This window comes from Olea europaea, unplaced genomic scaffold (genome assembly GCF_002742605.1).
Source record: "Olea europaea var. sylvestris unplaced genomic scaffold, O_europaea_v1 scaffold2194, whole genome shotgun sequence".
Classification (NCBI taxonomy): Eukaryota; Viridiplantae; Streptophyta; class Magnoliopsida; order Lamiales; family Oleaceae; genus Olea; species Olea europaea.
This window is the reverse complement of record NW_019239952.1, coordinates 126,586-148,956: the sequence shown is the minus strand read 5'-3', so window position 1 is coordinate 148,956 and position 22,371 is coordinate 126,586. Positions and strand designations below refer to the sequence as shown.

Sequence of the window (22,371 nt, the reverse complement as noted above, 5' to 3'; positions counted from 1 at the left end):
TTATACTAAATGTTAGAGTTGATTTAACTGCATGCACGGGGCACAACCTTATGCTAAACGTTAGAGTTAATTTAGCTGCATGCATGGGGTAGGGCCTTACGCTAAATGATTATTTTCAAGAGGAAGCATTAGTATAAAAGAAAATTCCTATATCATTATAAAGTGCTCAAGGGTTTTACAGTCCGAGCTTTTTTTAACCATGAACTATCATAAAATGATGAAAGAGGATGTGCATTCCCAAACTAAAAAGTAAACTTTCTAAGGGAAACACAAACCCGAACTACCAAACTAAACTTATGGGCGCACATGCCCGAACTATAAAAGAAAACTAAGGACAAAAACTAGCCTAAATACCTGGGGATAGAGACTACTACTCACAATAGAGCTTTAGGTTGTCGTCGTTCCAAAGGTGACCTGCCTTCTAGACTTGAGCTCAACCTTTAACAATTCTTCCACATTAACCATTCACCCACAATGTTCAAGCTCGAGCTCGAGCTTTGAAACCTGCATCCATCTGTTTTGATTTCCCGAACGCTAGAAACGTAGCACTCTTTGGCCACACTTTTGGTTTCCTCGAACTACCCCTATTCCATTACTTGTTGGAAATTTCATGGCCAAGTGGAAAGTTGAGACAATAACCTTTATCCCATTAAGCAGCGGCCTTCCAAGTATGGCATTATAGGCCATTGGAGCTCGGACTACATGGAAAGTTATGAACCATGTTACCTGTTTCCCTTCTGATCCCAAAGTTAGAGGTAATTCAGTAATGCCTTCCGATGTGACGACTCCACTGTCGAACCCTTGAAGGAGAACTCTAATCTGCTTGAGTTGTTTGGTTGATATACCCATCTGAAGGAATGCTTCATGGGACAATATATTGGCGCACTTCTATTATCCACAAGAACTCTCTTTACTTCAAAGTTAGCTATGATTGCTGATATGACAAAGACGTCATCATAAGGGAATGACACTCCTTCTGAGTCCCCTGGTCCGAAAGTTATGTTTTCCATTCTATCAAGGTCTATACTTGAAACTGCTAGATACGGCCTAGCGTATAGTTTGAGTTCATTACTCGAGTCTCCTCCTGAGGTTGTACCTCCGATGATGATATTAATTGTACCAGTTGTTCGTTGTTGATTTCCCTGATCTCCAACGGCTTTGTCCTTATTTTGATTATTCCTTGATTGCTTGTTGTAGCTTACATAGGCGCCCAAAAATTTCCTCTTGATGAGAGCTTCAATTTCTCACTTTAGAGAAAAGCAGCCCTCAGTCGTGTGCCTGTGGTCTCGATGAAACTTACAATACTTGTTCGTAACCCCAGACTCAAGATAGGACTTCATCCTTGATGGCCATTTGAGCTCTTTCATATCTTTGATCTCCATCAAAATGTTAGACCTTATTGTATACAGGAAAGTAAAAACTGCTGAAGGATTATCATGACTTGTCGTACCTGATCTTGATGTAAATTAAACTCATGCAGCCCTTTATGCTCTGGCTTAGTTGGCGGTGTGACATCTTTCCTTGGGAACATAGTATCTTCCATGTTGACGTACTTCTTAGCTCGGGTAAATAGGTCGGTTACTGACGGTGGAGGGGTCTTTGATAGAGACATCTTAAACGCTTCACATCTTATAGCATATGTTAAAGCTGAGACTGTAGCTGTGATAGGAAGGTCTGGGATCTGAAGTCTTTCTTTGTTAAACCTTGTTATGAAATTGCGAAGTGTCTCATTTTGCCCTTGGCAAAGTTGCATGAGGGAAGCTACTATTTTTAAAATTTTCTTACTGCTGGGGAAGAAGGTAGAGAACTTGTTGGCTAGATCCAAGAATGAGGCTATGGAATTAGGCTCTAAGGTTGAAAACCAATCCTTGGCAACGTTGGTTAATGTTTGAGGAAAAGCCTTACGCATCACCTGGTTTGGGGTAACTAGCAGGTTCATGATGTGCTGCTGGCTTGTGTCATTCTAGCAACCGGCAGGAGCACGTCAGTATAATCATGTGTAGTAACTAGAAGTCCTCTTACCCTTAAGGCCAACTTCAATTCACCGAATCTAGGTTCATCTCGTGTAGTGATTGTGCACTCGTACAAGGATATTGAGTAGAATGTTGATGTATCAAACTCGACAACCCATGAATGATTCAATTGTTTTGGACCTGAACTCAGAGTTGCAGCATGTGAAAGTGAGATCCCCACCTCCTTTCTTATGTGAATGGGTCTTATCTTGTTTTGTTTAGGGACTGCAGGAGGCAAGGCTAAATCAATGATGTATTTGTGCCCGATTTGGATGCAAGACATCCTGCTTGGAGAGAAATCTCCAGTTTATTTCCACCACTTCCTAGATCTTGGCACAACTCCTGTACCCACATAGGACCAAGCTAATAAGTCTCTGGCGGTTGTGCTGATTCTGGAGTGCGTCTGAGCGACACTTTCTTGCTTGATCTTTCGATCGAGAAACTTGTAAGGAGAGAGATACCAGTATGGTGGACTCCAACTTCACATTTGGGCTACACGTTATCTGTTTACGGTGGTGGGAAAATTTTAATGTTTGGGGGTCTTGCCAAAAGTTTTCCTTTGCACTTTAGATCAAGTGACGAGTAAGGCTCAGCGAATACTTAGGCTGATGACATGTTGGGGATTAATTTTGTAGTTCTGTAAGAAATCTTTCTATCAAACATCGTTTATGTTAATTTGCTGAGTAGATTCCCAATACTCGGAAGAAGGTGGGGAATGATACATGTAGGGTGTGATTTGAAAAAACTATAGAATCAAAAACTTAAAAGATAACTATCCATAATCATTTTCAACATAGATGACAATTACATGGTGGAGTCTTCATCGTTGGTCAAATTTACCATGAGCAGAGTAACATATCAAAAAAATAATCTACAGGGTACAAACAAACAGACACCTAATACACATACTATATTTTATGTTTCATAATCGGTTCAAATGGACAAAATTAAGGAACAAAAGAATAACTAAGTTTACATACAGCAACAACCTCTTGCCGGTCCCCATCTAGTAAAATCAACACAATGTCAGCAGGAAAACTCGAGCCTTATATGATACAACTTATATAAACTAGAGTTGTTGAGCACAATTTTGCTGTTCATATCATCTCACGGGACAATATGATTCGACAGACACTTGCCAGTGTCAGGTTAGAAGCTTCAAACAATCAGTTTCTGAGCAAAACTCCTTTAGAATCATCATCTCATAATTCCTCATGTTCTCTCATTCACCTCCTGGAAGCTCTAGTTACTTCCAAAATGAATGATACGAAGTTTCACAAAATCACGACTCCATATTTTATCTAACTCGGGATGCAAGTCTTTATAAGGATTGCTCGTTGCAAGAAGTGTCCTTTTCCCTAATTTTGGACAAGAAATCCATGGCATCTTAGTACAGTTTTGCCTTACAATAACCATCTATAATAGTAGTGTAGATGAGTTCATTTGGTCTACAGTTGTGCTGGATTATAAAACTAATAACTTCATTTGCTTCTGTAAACAATCCACGTTCTGAGAATCCAGCAACGAACGTATTGTAGGTAACAATGCAAGGCTGAATTCCTCTACTTATCACTTCTGAAAAAGTCTTTATAGCATCCTCCATAAGACCTTTCCTACAGAACCCTTTGATGACGGTATTATAAGACACGAGATCTGGCTTTCCACCAGATTCTTGTAGCCGATTGAGGATTTCTTGAGCTTTCCAACATTTACCGACTCTGGCATACATATCCATCAAGTTGTTATAGGTGACAAGATCCGGCTGCAAACCACTCTCTCTTATTAAATACAGAATTTCCGAAGCACGTTCATACATCCTATTTCTGGCAAAAATGGAAAGCATGGAATTGAACACCACAAGATTCGGTCTGTAACCATGCTTCAGGAATTCCTTAAATGCTCTCTCCATACCCGTAATTGATTTACACTTGAAATTTTCAAGAATAAGAGTTCTCAAAAGCATCCAACTAGGATATATATGGCCATCATAGATTTTGTGTGCAATGCTTTCAATGCCTCTTACATGTCCACCCTTTGAGTAACCATGGAGCATCAAGGAGTACGAGGTCTCATTCGGCTTGAAAACCTTATTTCTCATGTCCAAAATGATGGATTTTGTGCCTTTCCAATCCCCTCTATGAGCCAGAGCATTCAGAAGGGCGTTGTAGGTTGTAACACATGGGGTATAACCAGCTTTTATCATTTCATCATACATCTTTGCAACATCGATTTCTGAGCCACACCTACCATATGCACTTATCAAAGTATTAAACGTGTCTCGATCAGGCTCAAACCCACAATTCCTCATCTCGTGGAACACACGATTCACATATTTGTGCATTCCTTTGTTGCCACACATAGTAAGCATAGCGTTCCAAGTAACATGATTTGGCACACACCCATTGAGTTTCATGTCGCAAACGATTTCCATCATATCTTCTATGTGTGACTTCTTCCCCAGCATCCCAAGAATAGCATTGTAAATACACACGTTAGGAACACAACCTGTCTGCTTCATCAGCTTAAACAAACTTAAAGCCTCATTCTCCTTCCCCATTTTGCCATAGGCATCAATCACAGTTGTATAAGTAACATCATTTGGCATAATACCCTTCTGCGTCATTGTGCCAATCAATGCCGCTCCTTCCTTAAGAAAACCAGCTCATTGTAAGTTACTGAGTCAGGAGGGCAATTGATTTCCTCCATTTCTTTCAGAACACTCAAAGCCTCATTGTAAATCCCTGATTTTCCATAAACTTGAAGCAGAGATTTGTACGTAACCGTTCTAGGGACATACCTCTTAGCCTTCAGCCCGTTAAAAAAGTTATTTGCTTCCTGTAACAATCATTCTCTTCCACTAGTAGAAATCACAGTACTACAAGTGAACTCATCAAATTCAAGCCCCATACTTCTCATCTCATCCAGAAGCTCTAAAATCATGTCCCAAGATCGCCCCTTTTTCCCATAAACGTCCAACATCACATTGTAAGTAGCCAAAGTTTGAGACAATCCCTTTTCCTTTATAAAATTAAACAATTTTATGGCCTTGTCATACTTCGCAGTACGTGAATAAGAGTGTATAATGGTAGTCCAAGCTCAAACATCAAGATTGTAATCCTTAAAGTGAATTACATCAAACAATTTTGAAGCAGTCATATACTGAGACTCCCTACCAAGAATCTTTACTATCAATTCAATAACCTGGTTATCTAATTTATCATTACCTGATATATCCAAATATAAAACAACCCATTCACATAGCAAAATAGCCTTTTCCTAATTCCCCGAGAGGTCCAGACCTTTCAAGAGACTAATCAAATCAACATCTTGAAGTAAATCAAACTTGATAGAATCAAAGAACACATGCAAACTAGAATTGGGCTGCTCTAAAATCAAGTTGAGCATGAACTTACACTTTAATGGCAAAAAATAAAGCGAACAATCATCTTGCACACAGTTTTCACACCGTCTTGGAATTGCAATGGCATTGGTTTTCAGCATTTCTTGATTGTGTGGAGAAATAACAGCAGAGGAAGTCAAGGATGATTTAATGGGAGAGGAGATGTGAAGAAGGTGTTGAAGAAGGTAATCAAGATGGAAAGAAGGGGGGTTGCTGTAGTAAAGGAGGAAGATAGAGAGTACATGTGTTGAATTTCAAGCTTTGTTGGTTCGGTGATTGTGATGTTGATTTTGCTGATTGGATTGGAAATGCTGGTCTGTTTGGAAAAAGGGTTCCTTCCATTGCGTCTCCCGCTCTCTCTCTCTCCCCCTTTGCAAGTCTCTCTGCGAATTTGTGTGGGAATTTGGATATCTGTACGGTACTGCTTTTGGTTAAAAGATAAGAAGATTTAAGGTCCTATTGTTACAACATAGCTTGTAAGTTAGTTTTTGCCTAATCCTTAGCGGGCCAACCTGGCACAAATCTCACTTCTTATGGTCCGGTCTGTTTAACAAAAAGGAGGCTCCACAAAGGTCTAATTAAATTGGGGAACCCATCAAATGCAACTTCCAAGTGTAACCACAAGTCCACTGCATTATGATCCAGCCTTGGACTCTCTACGATATATATTTAGGGAATATTACAAAATTTCAAGTGTTTAAAGACTAGAATTCAAATATCAGGGTTAAAGTTTCTTTGTGCATAAATCAGGTATCAAATAATAATTAAATATTAAATATTTGTCCTAATTATTCCAAGCCCTAGACACTTTCTCCTTTTCCTTTCTCTTTCTACCGTCTCATTCTCACCCATATTTCTCTCCCTTCTTTCTATAACAAATCGCCAACAGAGAAATCGCCATTGTAGTAGTAACGTCTAAAGAGTGGCACCGATTTCGATGTGAGATCGACCTCGCTGCCAGTTCTCTCCCTTTTCCATCTACAGTTATCCCTTTTCTTTCGATCTGCTACAATTTATGGTGTGGTGAGATCGGCGCAGCTGCTAGTTCTCTCTCCGATCCGACCCTGCCCGAAATTGATATGGTGGCGTTTGTGGTGTTTGACATGGTGACGTGGCGACTTCTTTGTGCAGCTTCTCTGTGTCTGATGGTGATGTGGTGGCGTTTGTGGTGTGACACGGTGGTAGTTTGGTTTAGAAGACGATGGTGTGGTTGGTGTTTTTTTTTGGTGTGTGATGGTGGTGCCGGGTGCAGTGGATCTAGGTAGGATTGCGATGGTGGTGTTCTGGTTGTGGTCGGTGTTTGGTGGTGTTTCTGGCTGTGTTGGCGGCTTGGTACGTTATGGGTGGTGGTGATGGTTGTTGATGCAGGTGGTGGAGGTGCTCGATCCGTGGTATGTGTGCGATTTTGTTGGTATGATGTGGGTGGTGGTGTTTGCTATGGTGTTGTTGTTGTTGGTGTGGTGTGCGGCAGTGACGGTGGTTGTGGTGATGCAAGTTGGTGGTTTGGGTTGATTGCCAATGTGTTTTTTTGTTNATAAGAGTGTATAATGGTAGTCCAAGCTCAAACATCAAGATTGTAATCCTTAAAGTGAATTACATCAAACAATTTTGAAGCAGACATATACTGAGACTCCCTACCAAGAATCTTTACTATCAATTCAATAACCTGGTTATCTAATTTATCATTACCTGATATATCCAAATATAAAACAACCCATTCACATAGCAAAATAGCCTTTTCCTAATTCTCCGAGAGGTCCAGACCTTTCAAGAGACTAATCAAATCAACATCTTGAAGTAAATCAAACTTGATAGAATCAAAGAACACATGCAAACTAGAATTGGGCTGCTCTAAAATCAAGTTGAGCATGAACTTACACTTTAATGGCAAAAAATAAAGCGAACAATCATCTTGCACACAGTTTTCACACCGTCTTGGAATTGCAATGGCATTGGTTTTCAGCATTTCTTGATTGTGTGGAGAAATAACAGCAGAGGAAGTCAAGGATGATTTAATGGGAGAGGAGATGTGAAGAAGGTGTTGAAGAAGGTAATCAAGATGGAAAGAAGGGGGGTTGCTGTAGTAAAGGAAGAAGATAGAGAGTACATGTGTTGAATTTCAAGCTTTGTTGGTTCGGTGATTGTGATGTTGATTTTGCTGATTGGATTGGAAATGCTGGTCTGTTTGGAAAAAGGGTTCCTTCCATTGCGTCTCCCGCTCTCTCTCTCCCCCTTTGCAAGTCTCTCTGCGAATTTGTGTGGGAATTTGGATATCTGTACGGTACTGCTTTTGGTTAAAAGATAAGAAGATTTAAGGTCCTATTGTTACAACATAGCTTGTAAGTTAGTTTTTGCCTAATCCTTAGCGGGCCAACCTGGCACAAATCTCACTTCTTATGGTCCGGTCTGTTTAACAAAAAGGAGGCTCCACAAAGGTCTAATTAAATTGGGGAACCCATCAAATGCAACTTCCAAGTGTAACCACAAGTCCACTGCATTATGATCCAGCCTTGGACTCTCTACGATATATATTTAGGGAATATTACAAAATTTCAAGTGTTTAAAGACTAGAATTCAAATATCAGGGTTAAAGTTTCTTTGTGCATAAATCAGGTATCAAATAATAATTAAATATTAAATATTTGTCCTAATTATTCCAAGCCCTAGACACTTTCTCCTTTTCCTTTCTCTTTCTACCGTCTCATTCTCACCCATATTTCTCTCCCTTCTTTCTATAACAAATCGCCAACAGAGAAATCGCCATTGTAGTAGTAACGTCTAAAGAGTGGCACCGATTTCGATGTGAGATCGACCTCGCTGCCAGTTCTCTCCCTTTTCCATCTACAGTTATCCCTTTTCTTTCGATCTGCTGCAATTTATGGTGTGGTGAGATCGGCGCAGCTGCCAGTTCTCTCTCCGATCCGACCCTGCCCGAAATTGATGTGGTGGCGTTTGTGGTGTTTGACATGGTGACGTGGCGACTTCTTTGTGCAGCTTCTCTGTGTCTGATGGTGATGTGGTGGCGTTTGTGGTGTGACACGGTGGTAGTTTGGTTTAGAAGACGATGGTGTGGTTGGTGTTTTTTTTTGGTGTGTGATGGTGGTGCCGGGTGCAGTGGATCTAGGTAGGATTGCGATGGTGGTGTTCTGGTTGTGGTCGGTGTTTGGTGGTGTTTCTGGCTGTGTTGGCGGCTTGGTACGTTATGGGTGGTGGTGATGGTTGTTGATGCAGGTGGTGGAGGTGCTCGATCCGTGGTATGTGTGCGATTTTGTTGGTACGATGTGGGTGGTGGTGTTTGCTATGGTGTTGTTGTTGTTGGTGTTTGTGTTGGTGTTGGTGTGGTGTGCGGCAGTGACGGTGGTTGTGGTGATGCAAGTTGGTGGTTTGGGTTGATTGCCAATGTGTTTTTTTGTTGGTGGTGGTTTGTGATATTAAAATTTGATAGTCTGTGATTTAAAAAATAATTAGTGACCTTAACGATTTGGTTTGTGACCTTAAAATTTGATGATCTGTGACCTCAACAATTTAGTCTGTGACCTTAAATTTTGATAATCTTGACTAAAAAAATCTGTGACTTATAAAATTTTCGATTTGTGACCTTGAAATAATTCTGACAAATTAATTTGATTATATGTGACCTGTAAATAAATCTGTGACTATTAATTGTTTAACTGTGACTTTAATATATTTATTTAATAAATATTTTTAATTAATTAAATACAAACCTGAATTTTAAATTTTCAAACTTCTTACCTGATTTTTGAAATGGTATAAAGAATATACTTGAGATATGAATTTTTCCCATATAATTATTTTCTCTAAATAAAGTATATTTTCCATTTTTTTTAAAGTCCTTGCAAATGGCTTGACGCAGCTGGAGTAGAGTGGACAATATATGTCGAATGTTAGACCTCACAGAGAAGATTGCGGGTTTGGGTAACGTTGCTCCACTAAAAATACATCTCAAGTTATTTTTCTTCCGATGAGATATAAAAGCTACAAAAATGCAAAAAGCACATGGTTCGCCTGAGGATCGCGAACCATCCAATATGAACAAGCTAGCTACATGCTGTTAATAAGGAGCATATTGATGAATAAATAAAACATGACTCTTAATCAAAATCAGTTATCATGCTATCAATAAAGATAAGTCACATAGTGCAATGCCAAAATTACCAAACTACGCCAATACTTGGACATAGATCTATAAATACCCAAGCTTCATTTGAAGAAGACATGCAATTCAAATATCTTCATCTCTAATAGCTATTTCTCTTCTTATTCAAGTATCTAGACTAAAAACTTAAGAGGTGAAACTCGTTGGTAGGAGAATTTGTTGATTGTATTTACATTGATTTTTTATTGTAATTGTTTGTCAATAAAATTATTTGATTCGGTTTTTACCATCAACAACTAACTTAGGTCCAGCTCTAGAGAAGAATTTTGGTTGCACTGAGCTTTTTGTTGGGAAATTTGGGTGATTTATGTATAGTTAAACATATCAACCAATAAATATAAATAACATAATTCAATAATTGCATAATATAACAATATAAACATTATAATTCAATAATAAGAAAATGGTTAAAATGCAAGTTCTAGGGAATTACGCCAAAAATGTTGTCTTAAAATCGTGTTACCTCTCCTTCATACAAGCATATTCAGCACTACACGACTTCGAGAAAAAACTCATGTGGCTCACAACGGATTCTTCTTCTATGGTCACGATCATAGGGAGATAAAGAACGATTCTCTCATTGAGTTGTCAAAATAATATAAATATAATATAAAATTGTAGAAATGTTAACACTCCAAGTTATTGTATCAAACTATAAAACTTGACTCCCTTTTATAGTGTCAAAGTTAACCCCTACAATAATAAAAAAGTTTTAGCCCCCGTTTGTTTCTCATTTTTTGAAGAATGAGAATAAAAAATATAGTTGTTACGAGCCCTACACAAGATTTAGAAATTCAAATTTGGTGGCTTGATATGATGGATGACGGTCATATTTTTCATTTTAATGAGAAAAGAATGGGAACTAAACATGGGCTTAATTTTGAAATTAAACCTAAAAATTAAAAGGAAAAACAGAAAATTAAAGAATTTTAATTTTGAAAGTTTGAACTTAATTTGTGTTACAACACATTTTACTTGTCCGACTCTCTAATTCCGAATGGCCACAGGCCATGTGACAAGAAAGCATGTTTGAGTCGCCCCTAGGGCACATCTCCAAGTGGTAAAAGGGGAGGGTGGAGAAATCCAATTTTACTTGAGGCTGCCGCATCAAGGGTTCGAATCCTGAAATATGGATTTGACTTTTGGGTAAATGCAAATGTACAAGTAGCCTTCCACCCTATATCCTTGGAGGCATAACCTGCGATTTACCTCACTCACGATGCTCCAGGGCAGGAACGGTGAGGGACCCTCAAGGTTGGGTTCAACCTTTTTTTTTTTTTTTTTAGAAAGCATGTTTGAGTCTTGATAGAAGCGGGACCCGCTTCTTCAGGTTGATGAGTGAAATACAGACATGAGGATTAAAACTGACAGTTACATTTTTATTTCTTTCAATTTAATTTAGAATTGAAGCTAAACAAAAGAGAAATATAAACCAAGATTCACAAAGGCACAAGGTGTGATAAGAAATAATGTCAAATCTCAAGTCTTATGAGCCTAAGCATAATAAAGAGTTTTCCTTAATTATTTTGAGACGATGATTTTAATCATTTTAATAAGAATATTATTATTTCTTTAATTTAATTAGGCTGTGTTTGTCTCATGTTTTAAAATTTATTATATTTTTCTCAAATTCATTTCAACCACACATTTAGCCTCTATTTCGTGGAGATTAATTATATATTTAGTAAATTTTGATAAGAGTTAATCAGATGTGTGGTTGAAAATTTGTATGATTAAAATTAATTATTAACTTTGATTTTGATAAAAATTTAGATTATAATTTCTATCACGTAGGGACTTAATAAGACCCCAACTCTAATTAACTTTTTAACCACACATTTAATAATTTACTAAAAATCTAAAGAGGTATTAAAAAAAAAATTCACGGAAAAGTGAGGTGTTGGCTTAGATAGAAATAATTTTTGAAACGTTTATTTCTAGAGAAGTTTGGGTCAATTTTGAGTTAAAATGGTCCAATATACGATCATTTTCCACCAAATTCCATAATTTAGTATTTCAAAAGTTTTTTTTTTTTTTGCCTCTTTTTGGTAATTTTTTTCTAGTAAATAAATTTGAAATTTAATTCCATTTGATTCTGGATATTAAGATTTTAACTTTCATCATTATATAGATTTTCGTCATTATCATTATCATTATCTTATTTAAATAAGGATTGTAAACCCTAATGATACTCAATTTTTTTATGAACTAAAATTCAATGAGAAATTTTGATTTTTTTTTCTCTTTCTTGGATTTCATGAGGGAATCAACATGTTTGAATCTTTACGTGCGATTCTTGTTTTTTCCTTAAGTTTCGCTCTGTCAAAATCTAATTTTTACACAAATCAAACATGAGCTAGTTTATTTGAACTTTCTTCAAAATACCTTAATCAAATACAAAAGAGAAATGGCATGTTACTAGAACCGTGGCATTGTGTTCTAATGGATGCTGCAGTTATTAAAATACTAATAGCAAATATGTCCCCGTTTGGCCTCTATTCAATTAAATTTCATTTTTCTCTCATATTTTCAATCACACAATTTTTCATAAAATAATATTATATGTAAATCGAAATTTTTTTATTTTTTTTCAACCACTCATTTTTCAAAAAAACACTATTCCACCCATTTTTATTTCCAAAAATAGGGCCAAACGCGGCGAGAAATCCTGGAGATTTGAGACCTAAAAAAGGAGAAAAATAAAATGGAAAATTCTACTTGTACATAATTATTGCACATAATAGTGTCCATAATGTGATGTGACAATCATCCGATTGTTGACATACAAATGTAAGATTTGAAGTAAAGGTTAGATTCAGTGCCACGTGTAATTATATACACTATTATGTAAACAATTATGTACATGTAGCAATTCCCAAATAAAATATTATGCATGCACCACCATCTTATCCATTTAGCCTTAGAAGTGCCATTTTTCACGCCTCTTTTGCAATGAAGTGATCAATTTTACGACTATGTAATTGCTTACGTAAAGAAGGAAAAGGCAAAAAAGCATACAACAAGCGGAAAATAATGAATGGCTCATAGACACCATTATAAGGTTTAAAATGAACAAGGACAACTCTAGCAAGTCGAGAGTTGACTTCGGCTCAATTTTGGTTATTTATTTTAAATTTGGGAAAATAATATCACTTCGAGGGTCGAAAATTTAAAAGGGAATTTTGACCAATTTCTATTGCCTTAGGAGCCATCGGGGTCTCATACGGGGACTTTGACTCTATTGCTTCTTCGCACAGCAAATTGCTTCTTTTGTTATTCTCTCTTTCTTTCTTTGGTGTTTTTCTTATTTTTCATAATTTTTGTAGTTGAATCTTAACCTTCAACGATTGCAATTTGTGAGGTTGATAGCTAGCGTAATATTTTTGTCGATTTTTATGACGTAATAATATCATTAGCAATGAGCTAATGGGATTCATGTTCTAAGAAAAAGAGTGAGAGAGATTGATGTTGATACCTCTAATTTATTGAAAGCCTTTAAAAAGAAAAGCAAAGCAAACTTATGACTAAATTTGATGTTGTGAACGGAAGTAGAAATGGCATGGGTCATTTCATTCTCGAATTGGTGTAAAGCGATGAGTGCTAAAATCAACTTCGAATAAAAGAGTAACAATATCCATAAAATTGGAGCATAAAAGTGAGGGATGCTCGGCTTTAAGCCTTTATAACATTTAAAGGACATCAAATTCAATCACTTCGATCATGAATCTCTAGCTAAAGTCAATGTATGTAAAAATTGTGGCAATGGAGAACAAAACAAGAGCAATGAAGAAGATAATGAAATCAATCAAAGGAAAGATTGAACATGAAATTAATCTCGCTATCCTCAAGCGTTATTTGCCTTATTTTCAATGCTTTTAAGGACTTCCGGAAAACCATTCGTAGGATTAAACAAACTTTGATGTAAAGAACACCAAAAGCAAAAGTGTATCTTCACAATGAACAAGTGAAAAAATATGGAATGATCATGTGATAATTTTCTCTCTTTTTTAATTTTTGAAGGATGATCTAGGGATAGATCTTAATGGAATTCAATAAAAAATAAAATTTTGTTATTTTCTTGAACTTGGATCACCTATTTATAGGCCTTGACAAGCTCCCACGAAATGGTGCAAAAACAAGAATGAAAAGCTACCAATTTTAAAAGAAAAATAGTCAAAAACTGACCCAACGGTCACATGTCATCAGTCATGCGACCACATGGGCTATAGCCATGTGGTCCCATGGTCATAGTCGTGGAGGCCCTTCAAATGCCCATGCGGTCGCATAGGCCAAAACTTTTTTTTTTTTTTTAATTCATCTTTTTTACAAATCATTCATGATTTTGAACAACACCAAAATTTCTAACAATCCCCATTTGTTCAAATCAATGTTAATCACATAATCAAACAACAACATTTATGCGTAAGAACTAGATATCTTCCGATTTGAATCTATTCATAGTGTAAATTTCATAAAGTATTATTAGAATTTCAGGTAGCTAGAGTGCCTTGAACCAGTTATTCTTTGCAATAATACCGACGAAATCACATACTTAAGTGTTAAAGTTTTTCACAAGTTCTTCTAACTCACTTAGTGCTAATATGACATTACACTAATCCTATTTCATTGAACTTTTAAAAAGAGAAAATTTTGACTCTTTAATGAGGCGACACCACCTCAAAGTTCACGTAGGTGAAGTTCTTCAAGTATCTTTATTACTTTTACAGATACTTATACCTTGTACTGAACTTCATTAAGAGTTTATTTTAATTCATCCTTCCAACAATAACAATTAATACTATTTTCCAAAGCTATATTTAATAGTGTTGAAATTCATCCACTTATCAAATAATTTGTTGTTACCTTTTGAACCTATATATACTAGTTTAGTGTATTTTGGTAGGATTGCCGTTATTGATGAATCTATTTGAGGAGTTTTCATCCCATTTTACTCAATGTTGATCTCACTAACTCTTTTGTGAGAGGTTTGGTAAATGGATTGGCTAAGTTTTCACTAGACTTAACAAATATAAGAGAAATTACTCCATGCTTGATTAATTTTCTTATATACTCTTGTCTTAAACTCATGTGTCTAGACTTTCCATTGTACACTTCATTATATGCTCGAGCTAAAGTAACTTGACTATCACACAAGATAAGTATAGAAGAAACATCCTTCTATTTTGTATAGCCTTCTTTCCATTGTACACAATGTCACGGTTTTTCCAAATATACACCGCATGCTAAGTTCCTATTCATTTTCGGTACATGCATGTCAAAGTGATTTTCTTTCCCCAAGTGAAAATGAGTTCAACATTTCCTTTGCAATCACTTTTGATCTTCCTTCATTTTCCATTTGTATGTTTTGATTGTCTTCAATGTCATGATAAGTTTTAAATAGAGACTTATCATAACATATATGGAGAATTTTGCTTTGGATTGCACTAATTTCACTCACTGTGGTGATAATCTCATTAACGGAATTCACTTGTCCTTCATTCCTTTGTTGTTTCCAATGCTTGCAATCTTTAGCATAGTATCCCGATTTTTCACAAACATAACATGGTCATTTGGGTTTATTTTTGAACTTCCCTTTATCCTTTATAGGACCAAGAAGTTTCCCTTTCTTTTTAGTTTTGTTGGAGTTGTCCACATTATCCATGTCATTGGCTTTCAAAGAGCCATTATAAGAATTTTCAATCTTATCTCTTGCCCTTGATTCTTCCAAAGAGCCATTATAAGAATTTTCAATCTTATCTCTTGCCCTTGATTCTTCCTCAATACCAAGATATTTTTGTATATCTTCCAAAGAAAAATCTTTAGAATTGTGAAGAATTTTCTTCTTATATCATTTCCAAGAATCAGGGAGTTTAGCAATAATTGCTCCCACCTGAAAAGTTTCGGGAAGTTCGAGTTTCACTACTTTTAGTTTGTTTACAATTATTTGTTACTCATTTACTTGAGGCAATAATGGTGTATTATCCAAAAACTTGAAATCAAAATATTTAGATATTAAGAACTTTTTAGAACCTTCCTCCTCGACTTTATATTTGCTTTCTAGTGTGTACCAAATTTATTTTACCGATGTAGTGTTGGTGTAGAGATCATAAAGACAATCGGACAATGCATTAAGGATATAAACACGTCATATTAATTCGTCATCTTTCCGTTTCTTCTTTTCTGCGCGAATTTCTTCGGTGTCCTTGTCACTTGGATCGAGAATGGGCTCCAATTTTGGATCAAGCACATAGAAGATTTTTAAGACCATTAAAAGGAACTTGGGTTTGTTTTGCCATCTAGTAACATTTGCACCATATCTTGATTCATAATTTTCATGGTGACAAGTATAGATTCCGTCTCCATTGTAGTAAGAATAATAAAATAACATTTGAGTTTGATGGAAAAATTGTGGCAATGGAGAACAAGACAAAAAACAAAACAAGAACAATGAAGAAGATAATGAAATCAATCAAAGGAAGACTTGAACACAAAATTATTCTCACTGTCCTCAAATGTTATTTGCCTCTTTTCCAATGTTTTAAGGACTTTTGTCAAACTATTTGTAGGATCAAACAAGCCTTGATATGAAGAACACCAAAATTAAAAATGTATCTTCACAATGAACAAGTGAAAAAATATGGAACGATTATGTGATAATTTTCTTTCTTTTTTTAATTTTTGGACGATTGATTTGGAGATAGATCTCAATGTAATTCAATAAAAGATAAAATGTTGTTATTTTCTTGCACTTGGATCACTTATTTATAGGCCTTGGCAAGCTCCAACAAAATGGTACAAAAAAAAGAAGTGAAAATTACAGATTCTAATAGATTAAAAATCTCCATTTCATAAATAAGATACAATGTTTAATATTTCACAAATCAGAATTTTTTTAATTAATTAATATATTTAAAAATTAATCTAATAAATAATAATTTCATACCCTAATTATTCTTCAAATTTCATTTCTTCCTACCCCCAATTCTCTCTCTCTCTCTCTCATGTCTCTCTCTCTTTCTCAACACTACCCGGGGACAAATGGAGGAGCTACTCCATTGTACCGTCGACAAACCGGTGGCAATTTGTGGTGGTTGGGGTGGTATGTGTGCAGCGGCGGCGTGTATGTGCATGGGTGTGGTGGTGCGTGTGGCGATGATGGCGTGAGTGTTATGTGTTTAGGGATAGTGGTGCTAGTGGTGGTCGTGTGCGGTGGCTGGGTGTGCAGTGTTGTGTAGCGTCGCGATTCGGAGGCGATCGACAGTAGCAACGGTCTGGCCGTGAATGACGAGATCTGGTTGCGATCTGCAGCAGATGCGTTTGATGCCGACGTTTCTCCATGGGCGCTACAGATCTGTTTTTTGTGCAGTGAGTGGTTGGTTCGATGTTGTGGTTGAATGCGGTGACCGGTGGCTGGGTGTGCGGTGTTGTGTGATGGTTGATCTGGTGGGTGCGCAGGTAGCAGTGCTGTTGGAATGGTTGCTGATGGTGGGGGGTCGTGGCAGTGGTGATGATGAGATGTTGGTGGTTGCAGGTCGTGGTGGCGACGACAGCGAGGTGGAGGTGCTGTTGGTGTTCAGAGAATTGATGATGATGTTGGTGGTGGTCGTGGTTGTAGGGCGATGATTTTGGGCGGCTTGTTTATTTTTGTTAGATCTGGCGACAGAATGGGTTTCGGTGGCGGTAGAGGAAGTGGTGCTGGCTACCGCAGCCAGCAATATTGGCTGTGCTGATAATTGTGATTGTGACCGTGACTCCCAATTGATTAAATTGTGACCGAAAAATTAATCGTGATCAATTAATTCAATAATTTACTATGAATAAATGAATAGTGACAATAAAATTTTTAATTCTGTGACCGTTGAATAATCGGTGACCTATAAAATTTCTAGATATAGCGGTGGAGGTGGGCTATTGCAAGAAGTGGCTACGCGGTGGTCACATGTGTTGTGACCAACTAATAAGTTAAATGTGGCCAATAATTGGTTAATTTGTAATTTATAAATAATATGTGACCTAAAAATTGTGTTTATGACTTATAATTTATTGAGTTGTGATCGAAAAATTAATCTGTGACCTATAAAAATTTTGATTCGTGACCGAAAAATTATATGTGATCTATAAAATTTTTAATTTGTGACCGAAAAATAAGTTATGACCAATAATATGATAAGTCATGACTAAAAATTAATCTGTGACTAATTATTTTTTGATTTGTGACTAATAAACAAATCGTGACTTACAAAATTTTTGAATTGTGATCGTAAAAAAATTTGTGACATAAAATTTTTGATTTGTGACCAAAAAATAATAAGTAACTAATTATATTGTTAATTTGTAACCAAATTGTATAGATCCGTGACCTAAATATATTTAATTAATAAAATAATTAATTAACTAATTAAATCATAAATAAATTTTAATAAAAATATGATTTTTGAAGTTTGAAACTTATTTTCTTAATTTTGAAATGTGTGATACTTAAATTCTTAGTTATGAAATTTTCCCAAAAAAGAATGAAAAGTCACAAATTTTGAAAGAAAAAGGGTAAAAAATTGACCCAACGGTCACATGCCATCAACCATGCGACCACATGCCATAGAGGTCCTTCAATTCTCTGAAGGGCCTCATGTGACCGCATGGGTCTTTGGCTGATGTGGACGCATAAGCCAAATTTTATTTTTATTTTTATTTTTTTACAAATCATTCATGATTTTGAACAACACCAAAATTTCGAACAGCCCTTTACCCTCATAATATGCAATCACCGCACTTAAATTTATCGAGTGCTTTTAAAGCAACTAAAGTTATAAACATCTTCTAGGTGCTTTCAAAATTATTTTGTAATAAAACGCTAATTATGATCACAATCAAATTTCAAATGTTTTCGTCAGGCTTTTATTTTAGGTGGTAATGGCGCTACTATAGTCCGAGTGCACCTAGCGAACTGCACCTCTCTTTCACAACGAATTGGCCAACAACTATTGACTTGGAGTTTCTATGCTTGCGTTAGGGTTTTATCTAAGGATGTAACGGCATATGTCTGACTTTGACAAAGATGATCAGGTGGTTCCCACCACAGACATCCTTACACTAAATTAATACGTATTTAAGTCTAAATTTCAAGTGTGTCCCACCATAGATACTCTTGCAACCAGATGAATACTCGATTCTTTTCTGAAAAATACTTGAACATTTGGTCTAAATTCCAAGAACCACCATGTTGGAGGAGGAGAGTTGAAAGCTAAACATTAAAATAGCACTTAATTTGTAAGGGTGGCTAGAAATGCCCAACTAGATTCAAAGAATTCTCGATTCCTTATTGAAATATAGCGTGTAGCCTTTTTCATAGACTGGTCCATATTTTTTTTGAATTGAAGCTATTTTGGGGTTTATTGCACCAAAAGTGATTCAACTTTCACTCCATGTTATTCGAACTTCAATAAGTACTAAAGTCACATCTTAGTAAAATCTTGACACGATGGACACGTTTTCAATCTTGAGTACCTATGTCGATTGATTGTACATGCCAAATACCATGATCAGGAAATTCGACAGACTACTTCATTCAATCATCCATAATGAAGTTAGATCAATATTAACTATTTTATCGATTTTATTATGCCCCATTTGGTGAGAACTAAAATTAAATTTTTAGTAGATTTTGATAATGTGTGATTGAAAAGTTATGAATCTCATAAAATATGTGGTTAAAAATTAATTTTTAACTTTGATTTAAATTAAAATCAGATTTTAATTTCTACAAAACAGGGACGATATCTTACTCCTTAATCATACTTTACCTCTAATACTTGTGATATCAAGTAACAACTACATTTAATACGACACTATTCTTTGTTTGATATAATTCGCTACAATAGTCCAATTTCCCTTTATTTTTCACCACCCACAAGTTGCATGTAGTCCAAGTAGGGATGGCAATTAGACTTGCCGGTGGCTCGGCTCGAGGCTTGGGAGAACCGAGCTAAGGCTCGGGCCGAGCCCCATTTTTAGGTACCGGGCAAAGCTTGAGCCAACCCGTGTGGCTCGTCGGCTCGGATCATATATTTAAAAAAAAATTAAAAAAATAATAAAAGGCAGCGTGCTGCTACTAGAAATAGGGCAGCAGGTTGCTGCCAAACATTGCTGACATTTTATTTAATAATAAAAAAAAATTCCAAAACCAAACAAAACCCTAGTCGGCCCGGCTCGACTCGGAAAGGCCCGAGCCAAAAGCTCGGGTCGAGCCTAATTTTTTTTGCCAAACTTTTGCTCGGCTCGGCTCAGGCTCAAAAAAAAACTTGGATATTTTACCGGAGCCTAAAATTTCGGCTCGCGAGCCGACTCAACTCGGATCATTGACATCCTTAAGTCCAAGTCTTTTTCCCTTGCCTATTTGCATTTTTGTGAAGGTATAAATTTAAAGAGTAAAGAAAAACATAGAATTTGGAACAAATTTTATGGAGGCCTCATTCTTTGCTGCAAAAGTGCCCTAAGAAAGTAAAAGTCTGCGAATATATACGTGTAACTAACTCATCTCCCAGTCTCCTGAAATGACTAATTTGTACATATATCTTTTTTGTACTTTCGAAAAGCTAATAGTTGGTTTGATTTGTGTTTTAGTTATTAATTTTGATTTCATTTTCAATTTTCTATTTTGAGGATCTATTTTAAGATTATTAAAAATACATTTTGTTTGTCATTTTGGGAAATTATTTCTCGAAACAAAAAAACCATAAAACACATTTGGTTTGAAATTTTAAAAAAATCCTTTTAAGAAATTTTATTCCATTATTTAATAAAAATAGAATAATTTTATATTAATATATTTTCGAGTAATATACACATTTTAAAGTTGGTGAATCTTAAAATATTTTTTCTCACTACAAAAGTAAAATAAAAATAAATCATAAATTGATTTCAACGTAAAGAAAATTCAAAATAAAAATAATGACGTGAATTGAGGATATTTTTATATGTGAACATTTAAAAAGATTTAGAATTTTTACGTGAAGAACTATTTTTATTTTGCTAGAAATTTTTATAATTTTATTTTTTCAAAATTTTTATTTTTATTTTTTTATCCTTTAGAATCTATCAAATTTATTTTTTATTTTTTAAGTTTTATTTTCTTAAAATTTTAAAATTTTATTGTTTAGAATTTTATATTTTTATTTTTAAAAATTTTATTTAATCGCTTATTTTAAATATTTTCAAAATTTTCACTGAAAACACTCGAAACGTAAAAAAACGTGTTCTGAGTTTTATGCTATAAGTTTAGCCTTACTTACAAAATTGCACTTTCAAAAATATCAAACTAAACACATTTTTATTATTTTGAAAGACTGAAAACGATTTGAAAACAATAAACCAAATGCAACCTAATCTTTTAGAGTTGTAAAAGAAGAGAAATTATCTATACCAACAAACCACATAAATATCACATTGGAGTAGGAGAAATGCTTTTTCAACTCTACCAAAAGATGAATACTATTCATCCAATCTTTCATGCGTATTCGTTTTGAGTTTCAATAATTTTAGCTAGTGAAGGTAAGATAATAGTAAACATGCAATAATGTCTAATTTACTTCTACAACAGTCTCACCTCACCTTCCAAATCCATAGTTGACTTTTTCTCGACCCTGCATATTATGCCCCCGTTTGATCCCCATTTCTTGGAGATTATAATGTTTTGAATAGTGTTTTTTTGAAAAATGAGTGGTTGAAAAGAAAAGAAAAGAAAAGAAAAGTTTTTGATTTACGTGTAATATTATTTTATTGAAGATTGTGTGATTAAAAGTAGGAGAGAGAAAAATTTAATTTAATGTAATGAGGAATAATGGGGCTCAAATGGGGGCTATATTCACATATTTATTGTGTTCAACTTAATAGAAAAACCAACAAATTTTATTACAACGTTTTTTTTTTTTTTTTTTTTTTTTGCAACGTCCAAAATCGGGTCAAAATCAATTCAAGATCTTCAAAATGGGACCCACAACAAATTAGCGTTTGATGAGTTGTAAATCACGCTACAAATGGCGCGGTGAGATATAGGAATTTGTTCTAATTAGGTATTATAATAAATTAAAATATTATAATAATAAAGGAGTTGACTAAAGGTGGTTAAAATTAAAGAAAAAGATTAATTAAAGAAATAGTATGAGGGAAATAATTGGTGATCGTTTGAATTTCTGACTAAACAATGTACAATAACGTGATCCCTTGTGTTTGCATTACGTAACGTTGAAATAACGTTAATTCAGTGCATGTTTGAGGGGGTTGGATAATGCCTTTGTTGATTTGATAGTTAAAATTGTTTAGTTGAAGATACCGAATGAAGCACATAATCAGGTAAGCATTTTTTTCATTATTTATTTATTACAATAGCTCATTCACAAGGGTTTAATAACATGTAGATATATTAGTTGGGTTGAGTAATTGGGTGAATTTGACTAAATGGTTTATATTTTGTTCTAAGAAAACATCATTTCTTATATTAACGTGTCAATGGTGTTATCCTTGAATCCACAAATACTAGTCGAGACGAACATATTTCTCAACATGTATACATGTTATCGAGATATGATACTATTGAAAGAAAAAAGCCATATGTACCGGGGAGTTTCACGGGGAGAAAGGTGGCATTTTTCAATTGGACGATGAAAAAAGATTAAAACAAACCAATGCAGTGTTGACACTTGGCATCTAACAAAAAAACATGTGAAATTGCCTTGTACTTGCAGCTTTGTTCTTATTGAAATGTTGTTTCATTTTGGGTGGGGGGG

At 35.3% G+C, this 22,371-nt stretch overlaps 1 protein-coding gene and 1 pseudogene across 1 annotated transcript; both read right to left on the bottom strand.

Annotated features, from left to right (window-relative positions):
* Positions 1-534: 534 nt before the first annotated feature.
* On the bottom strand, positions 535-1,909 carry LOC111380720. The gene is made up of 4 exons (XM_023004355.1): positions 1,451-1,909; positions 1,249-1,376; positions 915-1,197; positions 535-849 (listed from the first exon to the last, which is right to left on the bottom strand). Exons 1-4 carry the CDS (start codon positions 1,907-1,909, stop codon positions 535-537), a joined length of 1,185 nt encoding a protein of 394 aa, XP_022860123.1.
* Positions 1,910-3,294: 1,385 nt separating this feature from the next.
* Positions 3,295-5,754, bottom strand: LOC111380722 (annotated as a pseudogene).
* Between the last annotated feature and the right edge of the window lie 16,617 nt (positions 5,755-22,371).

Coding starts and splice junctions, on each gene's coding strand:
- LOC111380720 (XM_023004355.1), bottom strand. CDS start 1,909: ATGCGTAAGGCTTTTCCTCAAACATTAACCAACGTTGCCAAGGATTGG. Junction 1,377..1,450: donor TTAATTTACATCAAGATCAG/GTACGACAAGTC, acceptor ATTTTGATGGAG/ATCAAAGATATGAAAGAGCT. Junction 1,198..1,248: donor GAGGGCTGCTTTTCTCTAAA/GTGAGAAATTGA, acceptor CGCCTATGTAAG/CTACAACAAGCAATCAAGGA.